The 17,336-nt window shown below is 35.0% G+C and overlaps 1 protein-coding gene across 2 annotated transcripts in view; it reads right to left on the bottom strand.

The window, feature by feature from the left end:
- ttc21b (tetratricopeptide repeat domain 21B) overlaps window positions 1-17,336 on the bottom strand; it is a 114,262-nt gene that overhangs the window by 58,750 nt on the left and 38,176 nt on the right. For both annotated transcript variants that reach the window (XM_039757528.1, XM_039757527.1), the window contains exons 10-15: window positions 13,626-13,723; window positions 10,613-10,813; window positions 3,014-3,143; window positions 2,373-2,530; window positions 563-784; window positions 122-360 (exon numbers count right to left, since the gene is read on the bottom strand). In XM_039757528.1, coding sequence (XP_039613462.1) covers window positions 122-360; window positions 563-784; window positions 2,373-2,530; window positions 3,014-3,143; window positions 10,613-10,813; window positions 13,626-13,723 — 1,048 coding nt within the window. The remainder of the gene's footprint in view (window positions 1-121; window positions 361-562; window positions 785-2,372; window positions 2,531-3,013; window positions 3,144-10,612; window positions 10,814-13,625; window positions 13,724-17,336) is intronic.

Below are 17,336 nucleotides of genomic sequence, written 5' to 3'. Positions count from 1 at the left end.
CTCAGACAATGAGGTGAAAGGTCTGTGCTCATCAAAGCATTACTTATTTTCATGTGTACATCTTATGTACATAATGTAACATAACGTAAAATGTTAAAGTGTACCGTAACATATTTCTTACCTGTAACAACTAATATATAGCTTCTTCTCTTTTCTGTGATTAAGATATACATCGGCCATTTTTTCTTTGGCTTGAATATAGTAAGGCTGATTAGGACTCACATTCTGAAGCATATTAAGCGCAAATTCAGAATCTCCTCGAAGCAGCGAGAGGTCTGCATTTGCAACAACAATTCTCACTTCTTCAGGGGTGCCAGAGAACTCGTTGATAGCATCCTGAATCACTTTAGCAGCCTCATGCTAAGAAACATTAAAAAACAGTTTGTGCAATCATTTCAGTACTAAAGCACGACAAAAAACAACAGAGATATTAAAAATAAACAAATACATTTGCTAACATTTAAAATCCATTAATTTCCATAAACATTTTATACATTGCTTAAGTATAAAATGAAATCTGATTTAAAAGGTACACCTTAGAGAAATCCTAGTGTTGTGTTACCTGCTCTCCATTTAACCTGTGGGCTTCTGCTAACTCCAGAAAGAGGGAAACACGATCGCTTGAGCTAATTTCCATCTTATTTCTTAATTTTGAAGTGCTTCCAGTTCTTTTTATTCCTGGCAAATTCATAGCCATTTTCAAGGTTTGAATAGTTTCTTGAAAGTCGCCCATCTTCTTCTGAGTCTGAGCTTTAATCAAGTGATAGAGTGGATGCTCCCTAATCTGCAAAAAGTTAAACAAGTTAGAAAATGTATCCACAGTGTAACATTCAGGTGTGTGCGGGGGCTTCGTTAACTGATGTGAGAGTGTGTGCAGTTTACAGACACTTCTCATCCAATCTAAAAGAGCTTGAGGAGGATCTGCCAGCAAGAGAGGGATAAACTGCTCAAATTCAGGTATGCAAAGCCTGTAACTGCTGCCAAAGGGGGTCCTATGAAGCACTGAATTAAGGGTCTGAATGCTGATATTAATGAGAAATTTCATTATTTGACTTTTAATAAATTTGCAAACAGTTCTGAAAATGTGTTTTCAATTTGTCATTATGAGCTACTGAGTGTAGATTGATGGACAAAAATAACAAATTCATTAATTTGAAAATTAAATCTACAACACAATAAAGTGTGCAGAAAGTGAAGGGTGGGAAAACTTTCCGAATCCACTGTATAGCGTTTTCATTTTTTAAAATATTATACTTTTTTACTTTTGTAAATTTAATTCTTTATGAACTCTTTGATCAAGATGCTGTGTGCCCCAATGAACAAAAATATTATACAGCTAACATTACACTATAAAGGTTCCTGGGTACATGCAGTGGTTTACATTGTCCCATCATAGTTAAAGTTATGTCCTTTTGTTAATCATATTTTTCAGTGCTTTTTAAAACTGAAAAGATATTATCTTTAAAGTTAAAACTTAAAATATGTATTTCTTAATAAAGATAAAGTAGACTTCCATACCATCCTGAAGTAAAACAAAAAACAAATTATGTAATGGTATAAAATAGGATACATCTCTCTCCTGTACAGATCTGATAGTGTTAGTGTTTTAAAACTCAATATAATTTGCACCAAAATAAAAAAAAAAAGTTGCATGTGCAGTGCAAATCAGGCAGGGGGTTCTGATTGGATAGCCACATCAGCTTCTTCAAATGTTCTGTGAGGTAAAATGCCTGCCCTTAAAGACAATTATATATTAGTTTTTTAGAAGCATGCATAATGCAAGTAACAAAATTGTCAGTAATTGCAATGTCATTACAAAAATTTAATCTGTAATCTACATATACTACTTTCTTACAAGAAAATGTTAATTAGACTACAATAATGTATTACTTTGTAATTTTCTTAATTTTTATTTCAAAGCAAGTAAATTAAAATTTTGTTATTTTTTTATTGTGAAGTCTTGATAAAAAAAACAAAATATGTATTTACCAGGTTTCTGGGTATTTTACTTATTTGATAGGTTTATATAATTAGTTTTATATTTTCTTTTTTTTGGTAGTCCATTCTGAACTATGTTCTTTGAAACGGGAATTTTATCAAAGTGGCTCTTGTACACATCTTTCAATTATGGAAAAGAGAAAAGGGAGAGGCAAGTTGCATACTGATAATGTATTTCTGATCTTCTTAGACCCATTCAAATGCCACCACAGTTCAATATACTTTCCATAAATCATTATTTATAAAGAAGATCAAACAAATAAGAAAGAAAAATAAGTTACAATACACATATTTCCATTAATCTATACACAGAAAATGAATACATATTGCACAATTTCTGTATTGCTGTCCACAGTGTACTTCACAAAACTCACATCAAAGTTGTAGCTCAGGCATAGCTCAAGAGACTGGGAGGACAGTTTGTAGTTGCCTTGTTTCAAATATACTTGAGCCATTAAAAGATGTGCATTTGCATGCAGTGGATTCTGTTCTAGACAATGTTGTAGATTTTTCTTGGCAGATGCTATATCACCTAGACATTTCAAAAAAAAAAAAAAGAAAAACATTGGAAACATTTTTGGTTCTATATTGTGAGTAATATGTACTTCTAATCCTAATTTCTAATTGAACAAATGATTCAGGGAAAAAAGTCATTAACTATGAGTTCAAAAGACTTTTTGAATGATTTCTATGAGTTCAACTTTATATACATATACTGCGGGGTTTGTTTCCTGCCTTGCGCCCTGTGTTGGCTGGGATTGGCTCCAGCAGATCCACGTGACCCTGTAGTTAGGATATAGCGGGTTGGATAATGGATGGATGGAGGAATAATAAATATAATATATATATATATATATAAATATAATATATATATATATATATATATAAAATATAAAAATAATCAATGCTATTATTTCAGACCACCCAAAATAAAAACAATAAACATATTAAAATTATTAGTTGTAAATTTAAATACTCAAAATGATTATGCTATACAGCTGCTACTTATACTTACCTAAACAAAAATGTACTTTTGCCATTAAGTAAACAGCTTCTACAAGTCCAGGAACAGTCTTGATTACAGTTTCCAGAACAGAAGCACACTGCTTAAGATGTAAAGGTGGTGCCTGTCCTTCAGATGTTGACTGAAAACAAACGTATGATGTAATTTTATTTGAGGTAGAAAACTGTTTATAAATTTTTGAAAAAATTAGGGAAAAGGCAGATAATTATTATAGATAATACTTATGCATTAAAAAAATGAAAAACAAATTATAGACTAAACATTTGTTTATAAATGAATGAGGCAAACAACATACATTTTCCAAAATATTCCTTAAAATACGAGGAACATTCAAAAAGATTCTGCACTTTTTTTTAAACTCTGTTTATTAAGAATATCAAAAACAAAATCACTTTTCTACACAGTCACTTTTTGAATGTCCCTTGTAATTTCAGTTATAAGCTGTGTTAAAATGAAGTTAAATTAGCATTCACTAAAGAGTATTTTATACTTGTTCCTGTTCTGTAGATGAAACCGCAGACTGAAACAGGACAGTGGTTGCTTTTACACAGATAAACAGAGTATGTATTATAGCTGTGTTTTGTGCTTATTTACTTGTTAGTTCATTTTGTTTGACACAAAAAAAGATAAAAAAAAAAAAATCTGGAGAAGGAAAAAAGAATTGCTTTACTAGTAACTTTAAACATTAAACAGCACTAATCCACTAATTCCTAAAGAGATGGCTGTGAATCAAAAGACCCCAGACATTTTTCTTATATTTTGCTTTAATACTGAACTAACATCATATATATTCTAAAATGAAAGCTGACAAAGTGGTCAAACACAACTTATTTTTTATTTCAGAAACCATGCCTGAGCAGTTCATGAGCTGACACCCATTAACAGCAACATTAGAAAATATCAGCTGTTCATCAATGGAATATGATCTCCGTTTTTTTTTTTTTTGTTCCCACTTACTGGACAGTAAGTGATCGGAGATTATTTTTTATTTTTTTTATTTTATTTATTTATTAATTTTATTACAATCAATACATAGCAATCAAGTTTTTACAAAAAAAAAAAAAAAGAATTATGCTAAGAGCAGATCGATCCCCACCCTTGAGGAGATTATTGACAATGTGGCAGGCAGGTAGTGTGTGGAACAACCTCCACTTACCAAATCCTGAGGTACACATGGTATCCATACACCTGAACACAACTGATATTTACCATACAATACATTTTATCAAGTGTGGTTTTTTGGTGACCAGCAGTGTTGCACAGCATACAGACATTGAGTCTTTTATATTTGTCTCATTATTCTCTGTACTAATCTTTACCACTCTCATAGAGTATATAGTTTGTGCCTACATTTTGTTATCTACTACTAGAATATAAAAAACTTTTCTGTTTTAACAATGTGTTGACACAGATTACTGTAGAAATGGAACAGACATGAAATGCGTGTGTTCCAAATAACAATCTATTATTTCCACTCTAAAACTCCACTTCACTCCCAGATACTCAATCAAGGCATGAGCTGGGAGAAGTTTGTGCACGTTCTAAATTGGTGGGGGGATAGAATAGCCGGCTGCTCCAAGCTTCTCTTTATCAGCACATTTAGAAGACAAAGGACACTGGCGGAGAGGTGTGAAGGGATTTAAGAAGCGATTTAAGGTGGGACGGAATTATGAGTTTTTTCGTAGGCTCTGGTAATTCTAGTGTTAAACAACCTTGTTGAAGCCGTTTTTGTAGCATGCTTTAAAAATCTGGTGTTTGTCACAGAACCAGTTGGTTAGGGTTTTTAACATTTACAATTATAAAATTTATTTTTGCACCATTAACTGGTTAAAAATGTTATTAAAAACTTATATTTAATGAAAGAGTCAAATTAATTCAAATTTTAAATGTCACAAACCCCTGGTGACTCAATTTTCCAAATCTGTTCCAAATTTAAAACCTGTGTGAAATCAATCATGAACCTATTATTTTTAGAGCTCCAGTTAAACAGCAATTGTTGTGCAGTTTTCAAGATTTCTTCATGGATGATCAGATTTTATTGCTTATGCCTGTGTACAAATCCAAAATTGGAAAGTTACTTGAGCTGCCGTTATCTGTACTCAATAAATTTATAACTGTAAGAAAGCATTACATTCTTCAACATAAAATTTGATTATTTGATTATACTAATGAACATAAAAGTTTGCCCTCAAAACCCAAATGAATAACACACATTCAGTGTTTGTAGATTCATATGAAGTAATAAAGTCTGCTGTTTTGCTTGTCCTGCTAACTACATGTTTCAGCGGTTAGGGGGATGTGCCTTGATCTCTGAAGCACTGAAACACTAAAAATGTATTTTGGCATTAACAAATAGAGCAGGTTATGTCATCACTGGTGCAGGCAAACCAAACACCCACTTCGTTTGACTCTTACAATGATGTTTACTTACTACAACTGTTATTATTGCAGCTAGTCCTCCCACATCCTACACTCCTATATGTTCAATTTTGGATGCTTGTGAGGCCCCCCTACCCCCAACTATGAAATGTATATACCGGTTAGGTAATGGGTGGATGCTTAGATTGATAGGTAACTATAAAAGAGCTTTCAATACAATCAAGATTCAACAGTATTTATTGTCATTTCATCCATATACAGTAGTACAGCATACAGTGAAACGAAACAACGTTCCTCCAGGACCATGGTGCTACATAAACCACAGGACAATGAAGAATCCATGACACATAACATAAAGACACATAATATATAACAAGGTGCATATATAACAAGTTGCATGTGAGTCAAATGTGCAAACATATGCAACACTGCAGAACAGAACACATATATCAGATATCGGACCGGTCCATGAGTGTTCAGGAATCTGACTGCTTGGGGGGAAAAAACTGTTACACATTCTGGTGGTGAGGGCCCGAATGTTTCAGTACCTTTTTCCCCAATGGCAGGAGTGTAAACAGTGAGTGTGAAGGGTGTGTTGGGTTATTCACAATGTTGGTGGCTTTGCGGATGCAGCGTGTGGTGTAAATGTCCATGATGGAAGGAAGAGAGACACAAATGAACTTTTTAGCTGTCTTCACTATCTGTTGTAGGGCTTTACGATCCCTGACTTTGCAATTTCGAAACCAGAGAATGATGCAGTTGCTCAGGATGCTCTCTATGGGTCCTCTGTAGAATGTTGTTAGAATAGCTGGTGGAAGATGGGCTTTTCTCAGCCTGTGCAGGAACTAGAGTCGCTGCTGGGCTTTCTTGGCTAAAGAGCTGGTGTTGCAGGGCCAGGTGAGGTTCTCTGCCAGCATTGTATTAAAACTTGGTTATCTCTTTTAAATCTTGTTAACTTTGCATCCTTTTTAGTCATTTTAGACCATAGTGTGTATGTACAATCATGTCCATAAGTATTCGGACAGTAACACAGTTTTCATAATTTTGGCTTTGTACGCCACCACAATGGATTTGAAATAAAGCAATCATTATCTGATTGAAGTGTAGACTATCAGCTTTAATTTAAGGGGTTTCACAGAAATATTGTATGAGCCATTTAGGAATGACAGCCATTCTACTGCATTGCTCCCCATTTTCAAGGGCTCAAAAATATTTGGACATTTGACTGACAAGTTGTTCCTTAGTCAGGTGGAAGCAGTTCCCTCATTATTTCATAAACTATTAAGCAGGTAAAAGTTCTAGAATTGATACCAAGTGTGGAATTTGCATTTGGAGGCTGTAACTGTGAACAATTAATGTGAGAATCAGACAGCTGTCCATGCAAGTAAAACAGGCCATCATTAGGCTGAGAAAACAAAACAAAAACTTTAGAGAGATAGCGGAAACACCACAAGTGGTCAAATCAACCATTTGGTACATTCTTAAAAAGAAAGAACACAGTGGTGAACTCAGCAACACCAGAAGGACTGGAAAACCACAGAAGACAACTGTGCTGGAATCTGTCCTTGGTGAAGGAGAACCCCTTCACAACATTTAGCCAAACAAACAACACTCTCCAGGAGGTAGACCAATCATTGCTCTACAATCAAGAGAAGACTTCATGAAAGTAAAGACAGAGGGTTTACCACAAGGTGCAAACTACTGGTAAACTTCAAGCATAGGAAGGAAAGATTCAGCTTTGCCAGAAAACATTTTTAAAAAGCCTGTCCAGTTCTGGAACAATTTTTTTTTGACAGAGGAAACTAAGTTCAATATATACCGTAATGTTGCAAGGAGAAAAGAATTAAGAAGAGAAGAAATGGCTCATGATTCCTTGAACACCACATAATCTGTGAAACATCGTTGAAGCAGTTTAATGGTATGATCATGCATGGCTGCAAATGGAAATCAGTTACTAGTGTTTACTGATAATGAGTGCTGGCAGAAGTAGCAGGCTGAATGCTTAAGTCTACAGGGCTATAATATCTGCTCAGATTCAGCCAAATGCTGCAAAACTGGTAAGGTGACGCTTCACAGTATAGATGGACAATGAGCCAAAACATACTGTGAAAGCAAACCAATTGCTTTTCAAAGCAATGTAGTGGAATATTCTTCAATGCCAAAGTCAATCAACTGACCTCAACCCAATCAAACATGCATTTCACTTGCTGAAGACAAAACTAACAGCAGAAAGTCCAACGAACAAGCAGCAACTGAAGATAGCAGCAGGGTGGAATCCCAGCACTTGGAGATGGCCATGGATTCAGACTTCAGGCAGTCATTAAATTATATAGGGTGGTCCAGATCTAATTATGCAATTTTCATTACACTATAACTTATTAAGTTTATTACATAGAAAATCACCCGAAAAATTCTGGACCATCGAGAAGTGTGCGAACTGACGACATGAAGAATCGTCTTTGCGCCAAACTGGAATCGTCCCCGCATAAATCAAAGTCATCCAGACGTTCTGGATCTGCATAATTAGATCTGGACCACCCTGTATATATATATATATATATATATATATATATATATATATATATATATATATATATATATATATATATATATATATATATATATATATATATATATATATATATATATATATATATATATATATATATATATATATATATATATGACTGGCCAAAACGCCCCTTCACCACATCTGCCAGGGGGACAAGGGTGGGAAGCCCAGTATCTCCCCCTGGATGCTAGATGGCAGCCTCCCTGGGTTGCAGCGGTACCTCAGACTCCCCCAGGGCTTCATGGGGGTTGGAGTTCTATGCAGTTCTTTTGGGTTCCGCAGGCACCGACAGGGGGTGCTGCAACAGGAACGGCTGGCCCCTTTTGGGCACTGGTTTCGCCTTACTCAGAAGTGCATCTGGATGTCGGCAATCAACCACCTGGAGCACTTCTGGGTGAGTAATAAAAGGGAACTAGCGACCATCACTCAGGGGCCAGAGTCGGGAGTTGGAGGACGAAGCTAGATGGGAGGATTGGTGGTGCCAGGAAAAACAGTATTGTTGCTTGTGTTTTGTGCGTGGGACTGTGTTATGCCTGTGGGGTTCATGGGGAAGACGTGCCCCACAGGTGAAAAGAAATAAAGTCTTTTGTTGTGTATTACATATGCCTCCGTGTGAGCATATATGATAGATATATTTAAAGAGCAAATTTTCCTCTGAGGACACAAAGTTCTACCTATCTACCTATTGATGTTGTCCTGATGTTTTTAGATGGGTGCAGAATTGGCTTAGACAAAGGAAGCAGAGGGTGATGGTGCGAGGAACCTCATCAGAACTGGCCGAAGAGTGGTGTTTCACAGGGGTCAGTGCTAGGGCTGCTGCTTTCTTTAATATATATATATATATATATATATATATATATATATATAAATGATTTAGATAGGAATATAAGTAAAAAGCTGATTAAGTTTGCAGATGATACCAAGATAGGTGGATTAGCAGATAATTTGGAATCCGTTATATCATTACAGAAGGACTTGGATAGCATACAGGCTTGGGCAGATTTGTGGCAGATGAAATTTAATGTCAGTAAATGTAAAGTATTACACACAGGAAGTAAAAATGTTAGGTTTGAATACGCAATGGGCGGTCGGAAAATCGAGAGTACACCTTATGAGAAGGATTTAGGAGTCGTAGTGGACTCTAAGCTATCAACTTCCCAACAGTGTTCAGAAGCCATTAAGAAGGCTAACAGAATGTCAGGTTATATAGCATGATGTGTGTAGTACAAGTCCAAGGAGGTTATGCTCAACCTTTATAATGCACTGGTGAGGCCTCATCTTGAGTCCTGTGTGCAATTTTAGTCTCCAGGCTACAAAAAGGACATAGCAGCACTAGAAAAGGTCCAGAGAAAAGCGACTAGGCTGATTCCAGGTCTACAGGGGTTGAATTATGAGGAAAGATTTAAAAAGCTGAGCCTTTACAGTTTAAGCAAAAGAAGATTAAGAGGTGACATGATTGAAGTGTTTAAAATTATGAAGGGAATTAGTCCAGTGGATCGAGACTTGTATTTTAAAATGAGTTCATCAAGAACACGGGGACACAGTTGGAAACTTGTTAAGAGTAAATTTCGCACAAATATTAGGAAGTTTTTCTTTACACAAAGAAGGATAGACACTTGGAATAAGCTACCAAGTAGTGTGGTAGACAGTAAGACGTTAGGGACTTTCAAAACTCAACTTGATGTTTTCTTGGAAGAAATAAGTGGATAGGACTGGCAAGCTTTGTTGGGCTGAATGGCCTGTTCTCGTCTAGAGTGTTCTAATGTTCTATTGCGCATCTCTTACAAATGGTTGGCAATACAAGTTAAAAGGTTATACCTGTTTGGTCATGTTCATTTTTGCTCTCAAAGCATACACAAATCTGCTTTTGTACTGATTCCATATTTGGTTAAAAGTGGCAATTATGAAAGCCTGTGTGTGTGTGTGTGTGTGTGTGTGTTTTGCCTTTTGTTTTTTAAACAAAAAAAATAATTCCTGCAATCACAAGCTGAAATTTTTCTTCCTCAAATAACAAAAATTTCTAGACATGACTTCTGTTGTTTTCTTTTCGACATGAGTTATTATGATGGTATATTATCACCACTGAGTCATTTTCATATGTAGTTTTTACTCATGATTTTCTCACATAATATTGTGCTTTTTAAAGCAATTTGTCTACTTACAGTCATGCATGAACGCAGTACAGAGACTTTTTCTGCCAATACTGTAAAAAAGCTGGTGCTGTTACATTTTCTCAACTTCAGTATTGTCTTATTGCCAATGTTCTGGTTCTAGTGACATTACTACTATTAATAAAAGGTATATAACTATACCACCATGAAGAACACCATGTGTCTTTCTTTGAGACAATAACCATAGTGTTTCTTCTGCCATTCACAGGCACTTAGAGAAGATTCACAATAAGCCAATAAGAATAATATAAAAGAAAAATTAAAACTATTAAATCAAAGGAATACCAACTGTATGCCTCCTACACACAAATGAGAGCAATCACTCCCAGTGCCTGTTGATTTACAGTAATTCTTTTAGTAAACTGTACACTATTATGTTATTGATAGTATATGTGAATGCTGGACAATTTACTGCAGTAACAACTTTTATATCTACATTTTAGTACAAAAAGATAGAAGATTGCTTACCTCTGTTGGGCAGAAATTAAGGAATTCCTTAACAATCTCTAAAATGAAGTCTGGGTTGAGGTTTTCAAAATATTCAACGCCCAGGGGTAATCCTTGAAGGGAAGATAAATGGGTTTCCATTGCATCATTGAGCAAATGAATAATGACTTCCTGTGAGGACTTCCTTTTTGTTGCTAAAACTGCACGTAGATATGACAGTTCCTATGTAATGTAAAGGAAATTATAGACAAAATGTAACATATTCTACTACATTCATCAAGACTTTTGTTTTTAGATAATCAGAACATTTTTTCTTTTGTAGAGACAATTTTAGTAAAATGTGACAAATGGTTAATGATCTGCTTATTAAAAAACTTCTGCTACTACTACTACTACTACTAATAATAATAATAATAATGTTATTTTCAATGCAGTATATATATATATATATATATATATATATATATATATATATATATATATATATATACACACACACACACACACACGTATATATTCAAATACTGTATTTTTTTTTTTTCGGTTACCATTTGTTGTAATTTTATTTGTGCTCATAATCATATTTACGAAAATAACTAGCTATGTCACTCGGCTTCGCCAGGGAAATTTCGCAAGTCAATGAGCCGTCGATTAATCGGGTGTATTAGAAGTATTATGTAACTAAATCCTTTTCTGTATACTATATTTATAGTTTTTTTTTTTAAGCAAGCAAGGGCTAATATGGCAGTGTGGTGCAGTGGGTAAGGTTTAGGACCTAGGACTTCAAAACCCGAGGTTATGGGTTCAAATTCTGCTACTATCACATTGTGTCATTAAGCAAATTGCTTCACCTACCAGTGTTCTAATAAGAAAGACAAAAAAAGAAATATAATCAATTATATTTCAAATGTTCTAAGTCACCTTTGATAAAGGTGTCACATAATAAGCAATAATATTATTAGGTCACTAGAGTTGCTTACTCTTGAACATGCTGTATAACATAGACCATGAATAAAACATTCCTGCCACAGATCAATTCCTGCTTTTCCTAATGACTAAGGATTTTGTAGATGGTTGCAGCAAAACACATTTTTACAGGAAAGAGTATCCTATTAAATTGAAACAGGTAATCAGTAGGAATAATGTGAAATTTGAGTATATATTATTACCATTGTCATTACTATATGTGTATGAGTTTCTTTCACTTGTTTATGTTGTTCACTCAAGTATTTCTGTACGTTTTTCATCAGTTATATGTACAAGCTTGTATTTTTTTTATTTTTGTTTCCCATAGCACACTGAATGGAATCTTACTTTAACTTATTACAAATAGTAATCATGTTTACATGTTGCACATTTAGGAGCCCCATGCAATGAACTGAATATTTTTACTTTTGGAGTTATTATCACTACTGCTTGAAGTGGAAGGCAATAAATGCTAGTAGTATGTTTCTAAGGCTTTATAACAATTGGGATTACCCCTTTAAAGGCAAATGAATATGTAAAGAATATTGGACTGCAGAAGTACGGGGTGGTTGGGTCTTCCCCATTCAGAGTGAGCAGACATGCATGTAAACAATTTCGGAGGGCAGGGTGGGATCGCCTTTCAAATAGATAAATGCACATATGTATTACAATGGAGTAGCTCATGGGGGACCTGTTAAGTTTAAACTTACGCCATCTGTTCCTTTTGACGTCACTTCCACCTCTGCTTTTCTCTTCTTGCCTTTTTGTTTCCATTGAAGCAACACCAACATTCAAAGCCACAGTGTCTGGGATCAGCACTGAAGATTTACAGTGTGGTTGCTAACCATTGAAGTTTTCATTTTCTTTGAGCTTCGCCAAAGTTTTCATTTCCAATTTACACCTCACTATACTATGCAAACGTGGTTTCCGTATGTTTTTTTTGCTCGGGACACTGTCTCTTCTTCTTCTACTCTTTCACCCCATTAGTTAGTACAGCTGTCAATCGTGAAGATACGTGAAGAGCAGAGCCTGAATGTTGGCATAATATTAATAGATATTGAGAAATAAGCATGTGTTAGCTAATTTTGTTTTTTCTATAACGTCACTAAATTTCATTCAAATCAGTGAAAGCCTTTTTTTGAGATTTGGGGTATTAATGTTTTCAAACCTAAATACTGATATATCAAAATGTCCTTTTTCTTAGTGGATACCTACTGTCTAAAATGTGCAATCCTACCAAATTCCAGCTTTTGAACTATTGAGTGAGTGAACTTTGCATTTTTTATTTTATATATACAATATATGTGTGTGTGCATATACAGATGCTGTACAACAAAAAAGTGAGTGAAAAAACAGTGTCAATAGAAACAAAGGAAAATGACTCACTCAAACATAACTACTGAGGCTGTACGATAAAGAAGGGTGCAAGTTTCGGTGCATCACTATAAATATTATAAGAGAATTTAAAAAATAAACTTAATTTTTCATTGAGCACAAACTGTAAAATGTTAACACTTCCTCTAAAATTATCTACAACATAACATATAGAACAGAAACACACTTTTCATCATTTAATGCCAAGCTTCCAAAGAGTTTCTTGTGAATATTAAATGTTTGAAGACTGAAACATCATACTCCCACCACTTCTGAAACTGAAATTATACATTGTAATTCTATTACGTATATTTTTCAGCTTCTGACTCTCACATTTATAATAACTTCAACAGCCTATAAATAGAGCAATTATATAGTTAAGATATACTAGAACAAATAATGGTGTAACAAGCAAAACAACCCATATATCTTAACTTAGTATCAGAATCTTAGCTTATTGTATCTGTTTTTCTTCATTATAAGAACTTATTAAAATATCTTATAAAGATATCTAAAGCAAATTTGAATATTTAATTAAAATCTTTTGCATAAATTTTAATGACATTTTTTGTAATCTGCTGCTGAATAAAATGGCAGCTACCACACAAAAACTTCAGCAGAGAGGGTAGAAATATTGGTAATGCAAACCAAAAATCAACCAGACTACTGTTTAAAAATCATTAAGAAATCTTACCCCTGACTTTCCTATAGATTGCTGAATTTCTTTCAGGAATTCAAGTTGCTGTTCTGCTTCATCCAATTGCCCTTCAGTTAGCTGATATCGTATAATACCTTTAAAAAAGCAAAAAAGCAAATAAATAAAATATAAAAATCTCATCTTTCTGCAAGTTTTTTTGGTAAATTATGTTTTTTAACCTTGTACTTTCATTCATGTGCCTAATATATAATTTTGGTAGCCACTACCTCCACCAACAAAGCAGCACATAATACAGTAAGTTTTGAAATCCAAATGGCTGCAGTATGTTTTCTTTTGAAGTCAGACAAAAAAAAGAATGAAACAAAGCCGTTCTTCTGTATCTCTTAGCTTGAAAGGCAATACATAACTTGAAGTACAAAATATCTGTTAGCAGAAAAAATGCACAGTATAACTCTCTAATTTCCTAATCAATGTTCCGTCTAAGGACTGGTTTGCTGAATAATTTCTAGAATTAAGCCTTTTATCACCATACATTTATGTTATTAATTTCTGTTGTTCATCAAAACAATCATCCATTTCGGAATACAGCTGAGTGAAGACAGCAGAATCTACCTGGAAAAACCTCTGATACTATAAAGAAAAACTTTTAATTGTTATTTTACAAAACTGTAGTTGTGTTTTCTTCTGTTTGCTTATTCTACTCTACTCTGTCATATAGCACATATTCCTTCACAGTAACATTCTAAAGCTATAACTTGTCATTTAAGGAATAGGGCTTCCTTCAACTTTTATAAGTACTGTACATCTTCTTTTTCTCTTCTCCATCATTCTACACTATTCATTTCAATTATTCAGAATAGAATGAGGAATGAAGTCAGTGTCTAGAATGCATCTCTTTACCTTGCTTGTACTTGCATTGCTTCTCACTGTATTCTACTTTACAACCAGTTCTCTCCTCCCAGCCTCCCACTACAATACACATCCATCTTCCTCCAACGGTACATTTAACTCTGATAACGAAATTTCTTATAATGAACTAAAGGCCTGGTACACACATATAAAGCTTCATGTCCCCAATTGACTTGCCTAGAATAAATACTTGGCTTTTTGCCAACAACCTAATGAAAATGATTTTCACTAATGGATAAATAGCATGGCCCCAAGCACAACATTTCCAACTCCTGCAAAAACTTAAACGTTAGGCATCATCACCATTTTCCAAACTTTTTTCATGATTGAACTGAATAGTTGCACAATTTCACTGGTGTACAGTCTTTCAGAATAGCACAGTTGGTAGCATAATCAACTGCAAGTCATCTGCATTAAGGTTTAAATCCTGCCTGCATAAATTTTCTTATCTTAAACAAATTTATGTTCAGTATACTTTTACAGGGGTGGCATGGTGGCGCAGTGATAGCATTGCTGCCTCGCAGTAAGGAAACCTGGGTTTGCTTCCCGGGTCATCCCTGCGTGGAGTTTGTATGCTTTCCCCGTGTCTGCATGGGTTTCCTCCGGGTACTCCGGCCTCCTCCCACAGTCCAAAGACATGCAGGTTAGGTGCATTGGCAATTCTAAATTGTCCCTAGTGTGTGCCCTGCAGTGGACAGGCGCCCTGCCTGGGGTTTGTTTCCTGCCTTGTGCCCTGTGTTGGCTGGGACTGGCTCCAGCAGACCCCCGTGACCCTGTAGTTAGGATATAGTGGGTTGGATAATGGATGGATGGATACTTTTACTAAAGATTACCTAATCTCTATCTTATATCAAATATGAAAAATGAACTGATTCTAAAATTCTCTTATTGTCAATGTTCTAAAGAAATTAAGATACTGACGCCATTAAATATTTACTTGTATTCATTACTTACTGATGTGCATTTAATTCTTTATTATTTTAATATCTGGAACCATAACCACACATGCTGATCTCCCATTTTGAAATTTCCATTACCATCATCAATACTCTGTAATTTCAACTGTGTACAATACTAGTGGTCCCTTAAGAAATTAGAATCGTAGCTCTGTCTATCTATCCTGCATTATTCTTTGTTGGTTCACATGTAGGCCTGCTCCACCAAAATTATTCTGCAAGTTTAAAATCATCACTCCAGTTCTTAAGTACTTCATTAGTATTTGTAACATTTATTGTTCCTATATGTACTATCACAATAATTGTGTTATCCAATCCACAATATAAAAAATGTTTTTTTAATGCAAGCCTAATTACTATAAGTAATATATTATTATATTTATATATTACATATATATTACTGTGCATATATACAGTGGTTATAGAAAAGAATCACCCCCTTCGAAATATTCTCTTTTGCTTTACAGCCTTAAATGAAAACACGCAAACCAATATTTTTTCCAGCTTTACTTAATCAATGCAATCTATAACATCCAAATGAAAGATATCACAGCTATAGTTCAGAGGAATTTAAAAAAATAAAAATCAAGAAATACTGAGATTAATAAAGGATCACCCCCTCCTAAACAATATTTGTAAACTCAATCAGGTGTAAGTAACCACCATTTCCATTGTAGACCATGGTTACTGGCTTCCACTTGTGACCAATTGTAATCAGTGTGATTAGTGAAGCTGTGCCTGGTGCATTCCCTTGCTTGGTAATGCAACTGACAGCAAACAACTGACTATGGGTGGCAAGCCACTTTCAAAAGATCTCAGATACTGTGGAGAGACATAAGGCAGGAGATGGATACAAAAAAATCTCAAAGGCTTTATCAATCCCAAGGAGCTCAGTAAAGTCCAAAATAAAGACATGGCAAGTGTTTGGTACTACTAGGACCCTCCCTGGATCCGGCCGTCCCTCCAAACTGGATGGAAGAGCAAGGAGGAAACTGGTATGAGAGGCTACCAAAAGGCCAATGGCCACTTTGAAGGAGTTACAGGATCTTATGGCAAAGAGTGGTCATTGTGTGCATGTGACAACAATTTCACAAGAGCTCCACAATTGTGGCTTTTTCCGGAGGGTCGCAAGGAAAAAGCCAAATCTCAAGAAAGGCCCACCTTAAATCGCTTCTCACCTCTCTGTCAGTGTCATTTGTCCTGTAAATGTGTGGATAAGCAGCAAACAGCAAGCAGCATGCTATTACATCCCCCCACCCCACACAGTTTTCTCAACTCAAGTGTGTTTACCTGCGTGTTAGTTGCTTAGAGTTGTATAGAGTGAGAAGTCAAGCAAAATGACACCTTTTATAAATACTATAGCGTTATTTGGAACACTTGCGTTTCATGTGTGTTCCGTGTCTACAACGATCTATGCACAGTAAACACATCGTTAAAACAGAAACGTTTTTCATGCTTTAGTAATAATTGACAAAATGTGTATAATGTGTGAAGCCTGAATTTCAAATATCAAAGAAACACTTACACAAAAGGTACAAATATAACAGAACAAGTGTGCTTCTATTCAAGAATATAACTGCAGAAAAAAAACCCGTGTTAGGGTGCGACATTGACATGCATTTACTACGACTGCTTTGGTGGCGCAATGGTATCAACTGTTGACTGATAATCGAAACTTCATGGGTTCGATTCCAGACGAGTCCGTTTTGAGAAGTGAGCGCACGTATTCTTACTATTTTAGAATAAAAACATACATATGATTCCAGTCCGTAAAAGCTGGTGTAATATATTATACTTGTAAAGGTTAGCTTTGTGTTTTTTTTTTATTCAGTTTTATTCTCTCAGCCGCGTTCACAATCCCAACACCCCCCCACCCTGCATT

The sequence above is a fragment of the Polypterus senegalus genome, chromosome 6, assembly GCF_016835505.1.
Source record: "Polypterus senegalus isolate Bchr_013 chromosome 6, ASM1683550v1, whole genome shotgun sequence".
Taxonomy (NCBI): Eukaryota; Metazoa; Chordata; class Cladistia; order Polypteriformes; family Polypteridae; genus Polypterus; species Polypterus senegalus.
Note: the sequence above shows the minus strand (reverse complement) of the source record. Positions and strands in the feature narration are given on the sequence as shown.